Genomic DNA, 16,774 nt, shown 5'->3' with positions numbered 1-16,774 from the left:
ATTTTTTTTCTATAGCAAACATTTATTAAGTATTTATGGGGATACAGGAATAAGGGAGCGTCTTCTGCTCTCACAGCCCCGATAGCCAGGGAAGATCGTACACATTCTGACCTCACTGTGTGTGTCAGGTGGGACTCATCAGCACATTGCCCAGCAAGGATAGCGGGACCTGGTAAATGCAATACGTTGTGCTCATCCCCTCAGCCGGGATTCCCATTAGTTGTTCAGCCAATAAGTATAATTTATGTGAGGGAGAATGTTCCAGTACAAAAACAAGGGCCTAGAGTCTAGTGAGAGGGAGGGATGGCAAGGACAGGCAGTGGGTTCTACAGGTAGCGTGCACATAGAGTTCTACAGGTAGCTCTTATGGTCCCAGCTCATCCAAATTGTGAAGAGGGGAGGAAGAAGTGTGCACTCCCATGGGCCATTCAGTTTGCTTGATTGAGGAGGTGGCACTAGCATTGGACCTTAAAGAGATGGAAGAGCTGGAATAAGAAAGAACTCTTTCTCAACGGAGGGACATGGATGGCTGCCCAAAGAGCATGAGCTGTAAGTGCCAAAGATGGCTCTAAGTTGTTGGACTCAGAAGGTTGTCTTAGAGAGGTTGGGCTGGACCAGACAAGCTTTCCTGAGAACCACAGATTTGGAGAGAAGAGCAGGACATGGGTGTGGGGATGCACAAGTCTGGGTTTGGGGATGTAAGTCTGGGGAGTATAGTAGTCGCCCTTACCCACAGATGAATTGTTCCTGTTTTTTCTTGACATACATACCTGTGAAAAAGTATAATTTATTATATGTATTATAAATATATATAATTTATAATTAGGGTAATGTAAGAGATTAGCATTGATAACTAATAATAAAATGGAATAATTAAAACAATATACTGTAATAAAAGTTATATTAATGTGAGCTCTTTCTTAAAGTATCTTTATTGCACTATACTATATTTTCAGACCATAGCTCACCATGGGTGCTAAAACTATAGATAAGAGGGAAATCCTAAATAGTTAATATAAAAAAAAAAAGATAAAAATCCCAAACTCTGACAGCATTGGAGTTAGAGGTGTGGCTCAGTGTTAGAGTGCTTGCCTACCATGTGTGATGCCCTGGGTTTGATCCCCAAAAACTGGGGGAGGGAAAAAAGAAGAAGAAGAAGTAGAATGTCTAAGAGTGCTGACATTGGAATCAAGAAGATCCCTAGCTCTGCCACTCTCTTCCCTTATGACACCGGGCAAGGTCCTTACCCAGTTTCCTTATTCATAGTCATAATACCTGCTTCTCATAGTCATACTCTTAAGAGGAAATAAATGAAATTATGAATCTGAAAGGTTTTGTATAGTGCTTAACACATTTCAGAGTATTGTGTGAATGGTACTTATGCTTGTGGTTGATTTTATTATTAGTCTTCACTATTAATGGGGCAAACCTTGAAAGACCTATAGTTATTGATTGACCAGAACTATAAACTGGGTAGATGGTGTAGATTAAGGGGGAGAGTCGAAAATCTACTCTCCAAGGATTTCTTGTATCACTTTGAGCAAAAGGAATATGGGTATCATTTATTTCACAGCTGGTTTTCTGTTGTCTTCAAAACATTTCTGGAGGTGGTCTTTGATGAGACGTCTCACTGACTGGTGGCATCATTTTCTTGTGGAATTGGGGAGACAAAAGTAAACCTGCAGATGCTCTGAGTCTTATCCCACCCTGGGTTTGTGTTGCTTGACAGCTGCTCCAGGTTCTTGCTTCAGGGTTGAGAATGGTACTGGGGCACTATGATGGTGTCAGGATTGCTGTCATGTTTGGAGTGCTGGTTCCAGTGTCCTCTGGTATTGGGATAGAAAGAACATCACCAACATCTTAAAACCATAGTTTTACAGGACATGGAATAGGTCATTTAACTCATCTGAACATTTAACTTATCTTTAGTTCTCAGGATTATCCTGACAATAGAAAATAAGGACAAATAAGACTTGGAATAATAATAAAGCTTTTGGAGGTGCTGATTTTAGTGTTGTCAAGAAGATTAAATAAGAAAATGTATGTAAGTTTTATGCAATATTAAGCACTGTGTTTCTTTCACATTTCCTTACTTACTGCTAATTTTGCAGCTTTGAAAAAATTCCTAAAAGATCTTTTTAATGTTGATTTATTTTGGATAGAATGTAGCTTCTATACCTCATTTTTGCTGATTGATAGTTAACTAACTAAATTACCCAGGCAACTCTGAGTCCATTGACTCTTAGGCTTTAGTTGTTGAATCTGAGATAGCATACACATTCCAGGGAAACATTTTATCTTCTACTTTTGTTTCATACACAGTAAGGATCCCAACATATATATATTTAGAACTATGAATCTGACTTTTCAATTCTGCTGTACAAAATGTATTGTTATTGATAAAATAATTTGTAACTTGTAACCAATTTCCATCTTCTAATTTCCAAACTTATTTGTTGTCACCAAAAGTACACCATTAGTGTAGTTCAAAGTGAGTGGATTTGTCAGTTTTCAGTGTAGTAGTTCTTCATATGTTTTCATGTGATTTCCCTCAGAGATCTCTGCAGTTTAGGTATAATGGCTACGAACCTTCTTTTATTTCTCTTTGCTGCCTTTCCCTCTGGTTATTTTTTTCCTCTCTCATCCTGGTAGGAAAGCTGGAAGCAACAAAAATGTCACGAATGCATATATATGGGATCGTAGGCAGAACACATCCCAGAGACTCTGGATGGAAGAATTTGATTGGTTGACCCACAAGGAGATGTGGTTTTGCTTCTGCCATTGGGCAGCCAATAGATGTGCTCTTGGGGCTGGAAACATGCAGATTTAGATGTTGCCAGAAAGGGAAATTATTTGCTCACTACCCAGAACACATTTGAGGTGGTAAAGAGAGAAATTTCCTTTTTCAATTCACTTGCAGAGAACTGTTTATTACTTGTGAAAAACTTGTAATTATTTATTAAGAAGCATAGCGTAGATTCAACTATTATAAAAAGTATCAGTCTTAGTATGACCAGAGTGTAGTGGGAGGTAGCAGTTAAGTCTAAAATATTAATTAAATTAATTTGATATGCATACATACTTGCACAGAATAAGTGATAGAAACCTTTCATCTTGAATAGTGGGGAATGCCCTTGAATGTATGTATGTGTGTGTGTATATATATATATATATATATATATATATATATATATATATATGGAGTCAGGACTGTTGGGGCATTGCCAGAAGTAAAATATGGTAGGGTTTTTTTGTCATTAATTATCTTTTAATATAAATTTTATATGTTTTACTTAATTGGTAAAGCAAATTTACAAATGTTAAGCAATCATTCCCATGATTTACTAGATTTCTGGTCAATTTCATCCATTATTATATATATATTTTTAATATTTAGTTGTCAATGGATCTTTACTTATTTTTATGTGGTGCTGAGAATCGAACCCAATGCCTCATACATGCTAGGCAGCCACACCCTCAGCCCTCCATTATCTTTTTTTTTTTATCTTAGACTTTATGTACTCTTTATAAGTTTTGCTAAAATCAGATATGTCTCTCTTTAATAATTATTAGTATGGGATGCTTTTTACCCTAAAGTTATTTTTTAAAGTCATATATTGTTGGAAAATAAGAAAGTGTGGCATTTAAAGTAACACAAATGTCATGTTATCAAAGACAGGTATCCATACAGAAAAAAATTAATGAGTGATTTTATTTTCCTGAAATGTAAGTTTCTGAAAATTACTTCATAGTGGTATTCTAGCAGAGGATTTATCAAACTTTCTCTATAAAGGGCCAGGTATTGAATATTTTAAGCATAACTCTGCCATTGTGCAAACACAGCTCTAGGAATAGGTAAACAAATGAACACAACGGTATTTCAATAAACTTTATTTACAAAAATTGGACCATGTGCAATAGATTTTATATCCTCCTATAGCATACACTCTCCAAATTAAGGCTACTGTCATGGTATAAAGTGACAAAATAGTAGTTTTTTTTTTTAATGTAGAACATCTATAACATTTTTAGAATATACTAGAACCACTGTAAGTTTTCTTCTGGAGGGTCATATGATTAAGATAGTGCCTTCTAATGACTAGAGAAGTTTTCATTTCCACATGATATGCATATGAAACCAGAAGAAATATGCTTCATGCTTCATGGGATAATGCTGTGGGGATGCCAGCCAGGTTCACAGCTATCCTGTGAGGTAGGACGTCTCAGAGTCCAAACTCATAGCAAGCCATAAAGGGCCACCTTGCTCAAGCCTTATTGCTCCAGATCCTTCTAGTCAAATATCTCAGGGTATCAGAGCAACTATGTCAGCTTCTTTCTGCTGCTCTCTTGTCTAGAGACAGGAATAGTAGGACATCTGACTCATGAGTCCAGCTGGGTCCTGGAGTCAGCCCCTAGTGACAATGTCTCTCTTAGATGACTGAGTCCTGGGAAAGTTCCTGCAGGCACTGATGACTGGAGATGCCTGCATCAGGTTGGGAAGAGGCAGTGATAAGGCCTGGGCTATGTCTCTGCTATCTCATTGGACTGGGTTTCTTGGCAGCGGTCTACCCCTCAACCCCCTGAAGACCTAATTTTTTAGAAGATGAATGGTTATTTTGATTTTAACTTAGTGGATGTTATATTCGGGAACCCACGTGTGTTTTTAATGGGATACTTGTGCTGATGGCAGGTGATGAGTCTGAGGGTACTAGTCATTCTTATGGGTGGGGCTAACCCTAGCACCAGGAAAACAATCTCTAGCTCCTGTGTAGAATAAATCCTGTGGCCAGATACAGACCCTTTCAATATTTAAATGAGCCAGGAGAACTTCTCCACTGGGTACTTCACTCCAGTGGATCTCTCTTGTGCTGTTTCCTGGGCACTGTCAGGCTGCTCAAGTATCATTTGGTGAATTACTCCTTCAGGGCACTCACTGAGGAGACTTTGATCTCTCTTTTTTAATCTACAATTTTTGTATGTAAATTTCAAACCTTAAAAGACAGTTTCCCAGGATGGCATCCAAGAGATCTTATAGCCTGAGGATACTAAAACTATTTCTTGGGAGAAGGATGCAACTGAAGATAAATCTCCAAGTGTCTTTCTTGGTTATTCTCTTGCTACAGGTTTTATGATCAACCCAGGCTGTTGTGAAGAGACCTAAAAATCAATGCCTCTCATTCTTAATGAGACCCTTAATGCTTAGTACGATGACAGCCAGTGTGAAATTGAATACTGACAACTCTACCCAGCACAAATATTTTTACTATGCATTTCAATTTAAACATGTGTCAAGTCAATTACATATATAATATATAGGGTTTAAAGACTATTGCACTCAAGGCTTGGGTAGTACACACTCTTCAAATCTCTGTTCAGTATAAGAGGACTCTGGTACAATAGGCAAGCCTCTTGCAAGTCTGTAATAAATCATCTTTGCAACCATAAGCATGTACAGTTGACTGCTTACCACTGTTCCACAGACCCACCCCCACCTGGTAGAATTTTAATTCCCTCAGTAAAATTGATTCCACCAGTTCTGCACATTATTCTCCCTGTCTTCCATTTAGCGAGTTAGTTTGCTGACAGTAGAGTACACAGCACTTAGCAGCTGGTTTGTGGAACCATCAGTCAGGAAATTGTATGATAAATAGGAGGTAGCCAGGTTTAGTGGCACTTCCTTCTGCTTCAGCAGTTTTCGCCTGACTTTGGAGAAGTCATCATGTGGTGTTTTGTCAAGGGCCAGGGCAGGAGATGGCTGCGGTGCGGTAACTTATTACACATACACTTGAGTTATGATGCGCCACAGCTGCGCTGCTCATGTGTAAATAATAAACCGAGAGGCGGATAATTATGGTGGCTGCTGGCGACAGGAGCCTTGTCTTGTCATGTGGGTTTTCTTGGACAGCTTTTTGGGTCTGTGATCGAACATGCTGCTGATCCACGTAGAAAAGACGAACGGAGACTTGAGACGGGAACCCAGTGTTTGAGGATTCAAGAGCATCTTTTGCGAAACAAGTGAGGGTTAATGTTATGTGATGCGGTGCATGGCAAATGCTCACACTGCTTTCTGTTCTTTATTAATTGTTTGGGGCTATGGTCAAGCATGTCTTGAATTGGAAGAGGGGTGTTTCATTGAGTTTTTCCAAAAAGTGGAGTCGGAGGTGCGATTTCCACTAATGACCCACACAAGCTACAGTGGTTCAGAGACTTCAGCTGGACAGGAAATACTTGTTTTAAACTTGAAATCAATAGGGAAACAGAAACTGTGAAACACTTAAATTAAAGCCAGATGTCTTTTGGTCAGATCTGATCATATCCATTAATTTTCTGTTCTTTATTTAAACCTAATACCAGAATGCACAATTCATAATAAATTTCCTTGGAACATAAACACTGTGTAAACAGCATTACAGGATGCACCAGATACTTTCAATCAGAATTAACTTTGAAACTCACAAAATGCTATTGGGTTCAATAGTTGAGAAATGGCTACTGAATGCCCCAGTCATTGTGTTTTATATTTTCCTCTCAATTTTTTTTTTTTTTGCAGTGCTTGGTCACTTTCTCTTTAATTCTGAAAAGAGAGAGAGAGAGAGAGAGAGAGAGAGAGAGAGAGAGAGAGAGAGAGAGAAAGTGAACCTAAATCCTGAAAGAATAATTTTGTGGAAATGAAAAGATGGCAAAGTCTCTTCAATGTCACTGTTAGCATAGGTTTTCCTGGGGGAAGAGATTTTTTATGCTGCTTGGGTACTCTTCATTTTATAGGATTAACTGGTTAGTCTTCATCCCTATGCACATAATCACTGTAACTTTGTTATAAATGTTCACATACAAGATAATGACTGTTATTTCCTAGATATGGGAGGCATATATTAAATGTGGAATAGATTCACACATTAGCCCTATGTGTATGAAATGCCTGCTTGTGCTTTTTCATAATTCATAGTTATGTTAACAATTAAAAAATCCAGAAACAGTTACTATCCACTTATCTGATGGAGAGAATTTATTTATGAAAAAATGTATCAAGAACCAAAACGTAGAGAAGTAAAATTTCCATATCTTCTACCTCTGATATAGTTGTCACAATGTTCCTCAAAACAACCTTATAAATGGTGGTGCGCTAAAGAAGCCCTTAGGAGGTGGATCATATTTTATGAGTGCTTAATTTATCTAGGGTTCTAATAAGTTTACTTCTCTGTTTCCAAGAGCAGGGTGATATGTATTAAGTGAGGAGTCTGTTTGGATCAGCAGGGACAGCTTTTAGGTGTGGAAGAGAAAGTAGAGCCATCCCCATATTTGATGGCCATCTACCTTACCCCAGATTTGAATCCTATTAGCATGGGTTTGTTTCAAAATTTAAAATCAGGAAACATTCACTGAGTATTTATTAGACTTGCAAACTAGTATCAAAGATTATGTCACTCAGTTTTGTTATTTTAAGGAGGATGAATAATTTTCAAGAAAAATGGTTGAATAAAATACAATGATTTAGCCAGGTATGGTGGCACATGCCTGTAATCCCAGCAGCTGCAGAGGCTGAGGCAGGAGGATCACAAGTTCAAAGCCAGCCTCAGCAAAAGCGAGCTTCTAAGCAACTCAGTGAGATTCTAAAATACAAAATAGGGCTGGAGATGTGGCTCAGTGATCCAGTGCCTGAGTTCAATCCCTGGTAACTGGTACCCGCTCTCCACCCCCCCAAAAAATAGAATGGTTTAGCTCTCTTTGGGTGACATTGATTGCTGGAGTTAGGTGCAACAGGGAATTTGCCAACATTGCTGGATGAACTTTCAACATAATAAATCAACTATTAATATTTGCATTACAAAAAAACTGACCCCCCACCTTCTTTACATCCTTAATGGTGAGCTTAAAATGCAATTAATTTTTTTCATATAAACCTTATGAAATGTCTTAACATGTTATAAATGATTGGACAGTTAGTGTTGAATTTCCAGCAAAAAAATATGATATGGTGCATGTCATATCACGGTGACAATGATTTGATAGTACCAAAGTGATTCCTTACTTTTTTCCATACCACTGCATCCCTCCTTCCCCAACCTTATAACAAGCACAGAATATATTTGAATAAGAGTGTCATTTTTCAGTATGATATCCCTCTTGGACTATTTTCTAAGTCTTAGATACAGTGGAACATTGACAAAATTATAACTTTGGGCTCTTCCTGGCACACAGCTTCTATCAATGTGATACCCATAGTTTTTACACTCTTATTTTTTTCTCAATAAACATAGACTTATATTATCAAAGGATAGTAGCAAGAGTAAAGCTAAAACAAGGGAGGCAATCTGTATTAAAATTATTTTAAAAATATTTGTTATGCTCACATTCTAAAAGATGCTGGCTGAAAAACATTTGGAAAATTGAAGGATGTTCAGGGAAGAAAGTTACAACTACCTGGATTCAGCAGAGGTGCATGTAGTGGTCATCCACTTATCCACTTTCTCTTATGAAAATGAACACTTGGAGTGTGTGTTGCCAACCTCAGGGGATGAGGTCCTCATCCTGGCTTTTGGACACCTCCCACACCCCACAGCCTAGTCTTCTTCCAATGGTCACCCACAACTTGTTCATAGGGCCCCATTTGGATTGTCCTTACAGCCTGTTTTCCTCAGCCCAAGAAAAAATCTTGAGGCTTCTAGAGGTAACTCAGAACCATTCTGAGGCTTGTTTGGTACACATATCACCTTCTGAGGTGCTGGAGATGCCTGGGTTACCACGATGACCAGCTGTGATGGGCTCATATTTGAAGAAGTTTCTGCACATTTGCTGTCATTATCAGTCTTAAAGCTGTGGAGTAAAACTTCCAGGTTCAGTCTCCTTTATCTTGTTTCTTGAAACTTGGGAGAAGCCTTAGTATCATTACAAAGTATTGGTCTTGCTTCTAATTATAAAATCTCCTAAAACTTTTCATTTTTTTAAAGAGTACATCAACTACTTTTTGAAATAAAAATTTATTTTCAGATGTGCAAGAGGTGATGGATATGAGGAAGTGCCAAGTGGTGTAAAGGAGCTATTAGAAGGCACACAGGACCCAGGAACTAGTGACCAGTATATGAGAGGAAAGGGAGGGAGCGGGTCTGGGTCCAAAGCCAGTGTTCAGGCTACACTGTTAGGAACCCCCTGCACTTGCTCTAAATTCCCTAAGTCTATGTGAATCTGCTCATCTCTCCCATCTAGGCCCTTAGTCTTTCTCTGGCCAGGGTATAGATTTGATGCCTTGGTGATGGGACTATGGATGTTTAACCCAGGCCCTGAAGGAGGGGAACATACATTTAAATTAAAAAAAAAAAAAAAGTGTGTGTATGTGCACACATAGAGTATAGCAAAAACTTCGGATTGTTAATAAATAAATAAATTTAAAAAACAGCAAGGGCATGGGAGACATGAGACTAGTATTTATATTATGATGCCTTTGTCTAAAATTTACTGGACAGTATAATTTTTCTGCATTGGCTTTGTGGCTCCTTTCAGTCTTTGCTTCTGGGCAACTTTTCTTCTAGAGTAGAAGCTATGCCTTTCTTCTTCTTACTTTCCTGCCTGGGATTTAGTGGGACTGTACTTTTTCTGAGTGGGTATGTAATATTCACCCAGACATTCTCACCTCAATGAGTCCAGTCATTAAATTTCAAGAGTCCTTTCAGAAATTCTAAAAGTAGATTCAGCCTCAGTAGTGAAGATAGCACGGCAGTGTCACCTCATGAATTGAAATGCTGTTTCCAGGTGTTCCTCTTATGTATGGTGGACTTTCTTTCTTTTTCAGACCCTCCTCATCTTTTTCCTGCCTTCCACCCTCCTGTGCCAATTGATGCGAGACATCATGAGGGCCGTTACCATTATGATCCGTCTCCTATTCCTCCATTGCATGTGTAAGTATTAAAACTGTACCCATTAATGAAATGGAACAAAATACCAGCTTTGATGAGCTCAGGATGTTTTCTTAATGGCACATCTACTGAGCTTTAAAGATGTGATAGAAGTATAAGATTTACTTCTGAAATGCAGCAGGTCTATCTGTTTCTGGATTCACTGAAGCAAATCCCTGCTGTTTCTTGAGGAATGCCTGTCACACTAGGTAGCTGGCAAGTATTTCCTATATATTTTGCTGACGTGTGTTCTGTGGGCTATAAATACAAAATTAAAAATTAGAGGCTTACTGTAAGAGTTAGCTCTGAGAATATGTATTTGGTCAAGATTAGGTTTGAAGTTTTTCATGCTAAAATTTTCATCAGAAGAAACGCCTGTCCTGGGGATCCCAATGAATCATAATGAAATTTTTATGGTAAATTTTCATAGCCCCCATGGTATGTACACCAACAGTCACTTGATTGATGGCAATGTCACCCAATACAAAATGGTAAATGTGATCCAGCACATGGTTTACACAAAGATAAAGGAAAGAATGGTGGTGATAATGTGTATTATAAAAGGAAAAAGAAACCTAAATACCATCTCCCTTGGTTTGAAAGAATAGTAGATTTGCAAACTAAAATAGTATTTATTTGGAGTACTATCTAGAAAACTGTCCTACACTGTAATAATTGGAGCCATTCTCTGGGAGGGGCTGTCCTCTGCTAATGGCTTGATATACACATTTAGTCATATGTAATAATCACCCTTCATTCTGAGACAGTAAAGTTAAAAAAGCACAAATAATACTTTGAAGAATAATGCTGGTTATTTAGATGGTAGATTGCATCTCCCTGGCTATTAGTTACAGCTGTGTAATTACATATTATGCTGAAGAAAAATGAAGTTGTTTTAAAACAAGTCCTCCTCTGTGAACAGAATTAATTGATATTAACAGTCCTAACTACATGCCCAAGTACACATATAATATTTTACCAACAGTTTTTTGGATCCATCTCCCATTACTGAATTGTAATTTCAGTGTAGATTTGCCTGGAGGTAAGTAATAAATCTGTGTTGCAGACTTCTTTAAGCATTAAAGGAAAAGTGGGTATTTATAGAGAGAGAATGCAAGAAACTTGTGACTTATTCTTCAACTTTTCTCTGCAACACAAGTAAGTATTTACAGCATTCTGAAGCCTGCTAAAAATACACTCACATAAAACCAAGAGGCCAATTTAAGACCCCTATACAAAGGGAAGGAAATTCCAAATTCAGACTGAAACATGACATGTAATTCACCCCATTATACAGAGCTTTTATGGTACAGATGGGACCACATGGATCTCAGATGAGGCTCTACCCTGTGGCATGTAGGCCCTGGAGACAAGGATAGCTAATTCCTCCCAGACTTGAGGTTCTATGATGAAGTAATTTAAATCATATTTCTTATAGAATTTTGGAGTTCTTTGCTCTTTACAAAATCATGTTCTAAAGAAATTTTTAAAAATGAGTTTAAGTAATAGTCTTACCTACTTCCTCTAGGTTCATCATAGTTTGTCTTGTAATTAAATTCAAATATGAATTTATCAGTAAAAGTCCCAATTCTTGGTTCTTTGACAATAAGCCCTCCTATGGTCCCTACAGTGTGCTGTAGACTCTACTTGTCCTATCTGCCCTGACTCCTAGTGATAACAGTGCCATAGGATAAGGATCAGACAGTTCAGGACTAGAGAATGCTGGGGTAGGGCAGGGCAGTTACATTTTAGGTGTTACTTTGAGCTGGGATTTCTGTGCATTTTAATGCTTCTTACTTTCTCAACCAAGATTTAAGATATTTATTTTTACAGCAATTAATGAAATGTTTCTCCAGCAGCCTACCTGTGTAATTATCTAAGTTTCACAATGTACGTCTGGTAGGTCTTCCTGAGCCTCAACAGAGAAGACCTGGAGGATTCTGAGATGGAATGTCATTGCTGGTGTGTAGGGATCATGAGGAGTCTGTGGGTCTGTGGCCTCCTGGGACCGCTCCACTTTCACTCATCCTAGCAAGTCTCTAGGTGGATGCTGAGCAAATGGAGTGAGCTCCAGGAAGTTGGAGCATGACAACTGCATGCCCTCATCGCATGACATTCTCTCTGCATTGCCCTCAATGGTCCTCCCTCTCTGTAGGATGAATTCTGGCTCATATTCATCCTCAGAATCTGAGTCAATTGCCACCTTCCCCTGCAGACCCAGAGGCTCTGTTGTAGTGATACCTTTATTGCAGTGATTTTCCTTTTGCTTGGTAATTTATTATTAGCGATCACTGCCCCTTGCTAGTTTTCTGGGCAGTGTTCAGCACTTGGACAAGCCCTTTGCCGAAGGTGTTAGTGAGCAGTCACGTTGGTCTAGTGTGTGAGAGGATGGAGGGACAATCAGAGGGCTTGATTTCCCCTTTTCATTTTGCCACTCAATTGTGCTGTGACCTCTGGTTACTTGTTCTTGATGTGATGGTTTCATTGCATGGAAATGAAACAATCATTTGTTTAAACTTTAACCAGTTCTTCAGATTGCAGGGAGAATTCAAAAGAAATAACGTTCATGCAAGCACACTGAAAAACATGGAGCTCTGAACAAATGCTGGGGGTTAGCAGGTGAGATGGCCAGGGCTGTGGGGAACCAGGAGTTCCTCTCTTGGCCTAGCTCAGTGATGAGTGCTTGGGCTGCTTCACACCTGCTGACATGTGATGGGGAGGTGTCTGTGATCATCTTGAAAGTGGAGGGTAATGTTCCGGAATAACCAAAATCTGCAAAGCAAGTCTTTGCTGTGCGCTAAAGCACAACCGGAAAAAAAGAAAATTATTTCATCTAGAATCTGAATTTCAAAATGCTTTCTGTATCATTGTGTTCTAGAAAATGAGATCAAGTGAGCTTATTAAGCTCGGAGAGTAATATTTTAACTCTAAGGAGACAAAATTTAGGGGGAAATTCTCATTATTCTGTGTACACAATTGTTCTTCGGGTGCCAACTTTAGAAAATAAATTATAAGTCTCTGAAAAACAAGGATTTGTGTTGATGGAAATGCCGACAGATCTCTGTTTAGAAGGATGGCAGGCACTGTGATAATTATGCTATCATAGCCCATCATTAAAGATTCTATTGAAAGAGGTTTATAAATTGCTCCTCTTTTTAGATAAACCGCCCTATATTAAGGCATCAACGATATGGTGCAGAATTAAATTAAAATCTCATAATATGAAATATGTTCTGTATTAGCTGTTTGACACTTAATTTGCCTCTGAATGAGTAGAGGAAATCACAAATTAACCTGCCTTTGTTTTTCCAACCATGGCTTATTAGGTGTTAGAACAACTGCAATTACAGCCTAATAATAACCACTAAGCCTTATAAATATGTACGGAAATACGTCAGCTTGTGTGAACGAACCCAGTTTGTTAAATGGAAAGCCTTCAGCTTACCCTGCTTGCTCTCACACAGTTTATGGTTAGGTGGTGTAGATATAGAAACTTAAATTGATTCAAATGCAATACTGGAAATAATATTAAAATTTATTAGTATTTCCTTTAGCTCAGAATCATGAATTTAGATTTAGAACATATAAGTAGGACATTGAATGTGGATATCCTCTTTCTCTGAGTTGTCACATAAAGCCCGTTTATAAAATGTACAATTCCTGCATTGTATTTGTGTATTTTGAGTAGTTTCTTAAACAGTGCATAAGTGGAATCTTCTCTTATCTTCTGAATTATTCTCCACTGAATTCACTAGAATTTATGCCTGATAGACTACCAAAGTGTCTTTATCAAATCATTTGTTATGACCATGGATTCTGATAAGTCGTATAGCAAAATTTAGACTATATTTTGTTTAATTACTGAGATTATTTGGACCGTGAATGAAACTTGAACCTATATACACACAGTCGAGGCAGTAATTTCATGTGTATTTTTACTTGGTCTTCTCTATATTTGCTGCCTGACTTGTTTACATCAAGGCTGTGTCCTTGTACAATCTGGGATTGCACTACTATCTTTTATGAGAATTAATGATTCCCTCTAGACTAAAATTATTAGCAGCTTTAAAAATTTCATTTGGAAATTTAGTCGATTGGTGTTTACATGCTTTTACCTTATAATACACTATAGAAGTAAAGTACTTTTTTCTCTTGCATTTTGAGTGTATTCTTTTTTTTTTAAGTGTTAGAATTCACCTAAGTATTCCTTCTTTTAAAAAGTAGAAATGGTATATTTCTAGAATCTCAAGTTATAAAGTAACTTTAAATTCTAATTTGATTTTATCCAATCTGGATTTTCCTGGGATATTTCCACACAATCTTTTTGAGCTCCAATCTTCTCATTCATGGACCAATATGAATTGGATTTAGGACTATCCCATTGCTTCATACTGAGATCTGCAATTCATTTTCTAAAGCAGCGTCCTTAGTTACTAACCCATTACAATAACCCAAGCCCCACACATCTTGCCAGTGGAGCTGAGCTGCGCTTGCTTTGTGCTGTGGATGTGTACAGTCCTGAACTCAAGCTGCATCCTGAGCCAGCACATAGAGGCCGGTGCATTCCTCCATCCACTTTCCTAATTGATTTTAGAAAACTCTTTATGTTTTCTGTCTTGGAGGAAGTGAGGACTCACATTCTGTTCCTTCCATTGAGTCACTCTTGTTCATTCTGGGCAAGAATGCCTGACTCATTGAAATCACTCTACCAAAGTAAGAAGAGCTGTTCCCCCCACTAAGAGGGGTGCCTGGGGAGAGGATTCAGTACAAGCAAGATAATTAATATTAGCTGTGAAATAAAATGAACTGGATATAGGTAAGGCTCTGCCCCCAGGATTAGACTGCCTTTTAGGCATGAGAGTAGAGAAAGAAGCAGCAAGTTTAGAGAATGAATACATTCATTACTTCTCAGAAAGAAGACACTGAGAAAAAGATATACCATTATAGTAAAAGTCTGGAGAAAAAAGTAGATGACCAGAGGAATTCCTGAGTCACTCCTCTTCCCTGAACTTAGAGCCTTCCTTGTTGGGACTTCATATAATATTTATTCAGGAGAAGCCGGCAGCCTAGCCACTTACTGAGAATTGTAAGATGGGCCTGTATGCCTCATAGTGATTTCATTCCTTTCATTCTCAGGAAAGCCTCCAGTAAAATATGGAGATTTAGCAAAATCTTATAATTGTGTTTGGGGCCATAAGTAGTTTGGAATATTTCAATAGCATAATTTAAAATTAACAAAGTAAAGTCCTTCTTTCTTTTCCAATGTTTGTATACTACCATAAACATTATTGAGATTGATAAAATATAATGGATCATAAAGTATAATAGATCATATCAAATATTATAGCTAACTTTAAAAAAATAAAAAGAAAAAAAAATGAACTAGACTTCAATTTGCAATTACTTCTCCCAGGGCACAGACTGTGCATTTCTCTGCATTTGCAAGGCTGAGTCTATGCCTTACTGGTCATAGCTCCTAAATAATTATTATTTTTAATGGTGATAATGGGCCATTGTTTGTTAGGCTATTGTTACTAACATTACTTTTTTTTTTCCTTTCTTTTATTAGAGTGTGTAATTTCATGTCAACAATGCTAGCACACTCAGGAGTAAAAATCTAAAAGCTCAGTTGCTAAGGTTCTATTAAAAGTATCTATTGCTTTGGCAAATGCTCTCCACTGCAAAGTTGTTTCCTTGATATTAAATCAGTTACTGTTGTAGATATTTGAAGTTACCTTACATGACTAGATACCATTTTATTTATATTTATAGCTGTTTCCCAGACCCTTTACATGAAAGGAAAATTAAGGAAATTAGCAATTTTAAATGGACAATTTAAGGAGAATACCAAAATTTGATAAAGTAAAAAAAGAAACACAATTAAACATGAAAATAAATGTAAAATTAAACATTAATTTTTTTAATCATATTTTTGTAAATGTTTTTTAGTTATAGATGGACACAATATCTTTATTCTATTTATTTATCTGTATGTGGTGCTGAGGATTGAACCCAGTGTTTCACATGTGCAAGGCAAGTGTTCTGCCACTGAGCCACAACCCCAGCCCTAATCATATTTTCAACGTAAAAAATATGTAAAATTATATATGAAAAAATGGAGTTTCGCATTGCTTATAATCCCATGACTAGGGAGACTGAGGCAGGAGGATCTTTAGTTTGAGATCAGTCTCAGCACTTAGTGAAACTCTGCCTCAAAATAAAAAGACTGGGGATGTAGCTCAGTAGTAAAGTACCCTGGGTTCAATCCCTGAACCAAAACAAAATTCAACAAAACAAAAGCAAACAAAATAAGACAAGAAAACAAATTCCAGTGATTAAAGCCAATGTTGAGTACTTATCAGTGAGGCACAATTTTAAAGGCTTTCTCTAGTTATTTCAAATAATACTTACAGCAAGTTGATTATGATGGAGTTACTGTGATTGGCCTCATTTTAAGAGGCCTTGACATGGAGAACTCATTTAGGTTAGGAGTAGGTGGTGCCATTATTTTAACCCAGGTATCAAACCCTACTCCCTTTTCTCATGACTGTCATGCTCTGCTAGTGAAAATGGACCCCATACACTTTGCAGCCCTAGACTTTACTTAATGAATATGTGCAACTAAATTCCAACCACATTTGAAAGGAAGTGTCCAGTGTCACTGGCTGCATTCATCTGCAAATTCCTAAGGCAGAAATATGGCAGTGTGAAGAAGAGCCATAAATAGCTACATTCAGGTGTTTGAACTAATAAGCTTGTTTGTAGCCAAAAATATAATAAGACACATACCAGTGTTTAGTGCTGTAGAATTTATGGTGCTAAACTGGGCAATTTCTGTATCTAGACACAGGTGTGGTTTTGTACACTGTGATTCATTAGCTCCA

At 37.6% G+C, this 16,774-nt stretch overlaps 1 protein-coding gene across 1 annotated transcript in view; it reads left to right on the top strand.

The window, feature by feature from the left end:
- Nucleotides 1-16,774, top strand: part of Gli3 (GLI family zinc finger 3) — a 272,709-nt gene that overhangs the window by 146,406 nt on the left and 109,529 nt on the right. The window contains exon 4 of the mRNA XM_026410532.2: nucleotides 9,788-9,893. Within this exon, the coding sequence (XP_026266317.2) occupies nucleotides 9,788-9,893 (106 nt within the window). The remainder of the gene's footprint in view (nucleotides 1-9,787; nucleotides 9,894-16,774) is intronic.

This window comes from Urocitellus parryii, chromosome 3 (genome assembly GCF_045843805.1).
Source record: "Urocitellus parryii isolate mUroPar1 chromosome 3, mUroPar1.hap1, whole genome shotgun sequence".
NCBI classification, from domain to species: domain Eukaryota; kingdom Metazoa; phylum Chordata; class Mammalia; order Rodentia; family Sciuridae; genus Urocitellus; species Urocitellus parryii.
Note: the sequence above shows the minus strand (reverse complement) of the source record. Positions and strands in the feature narration are given on the sequence as shown.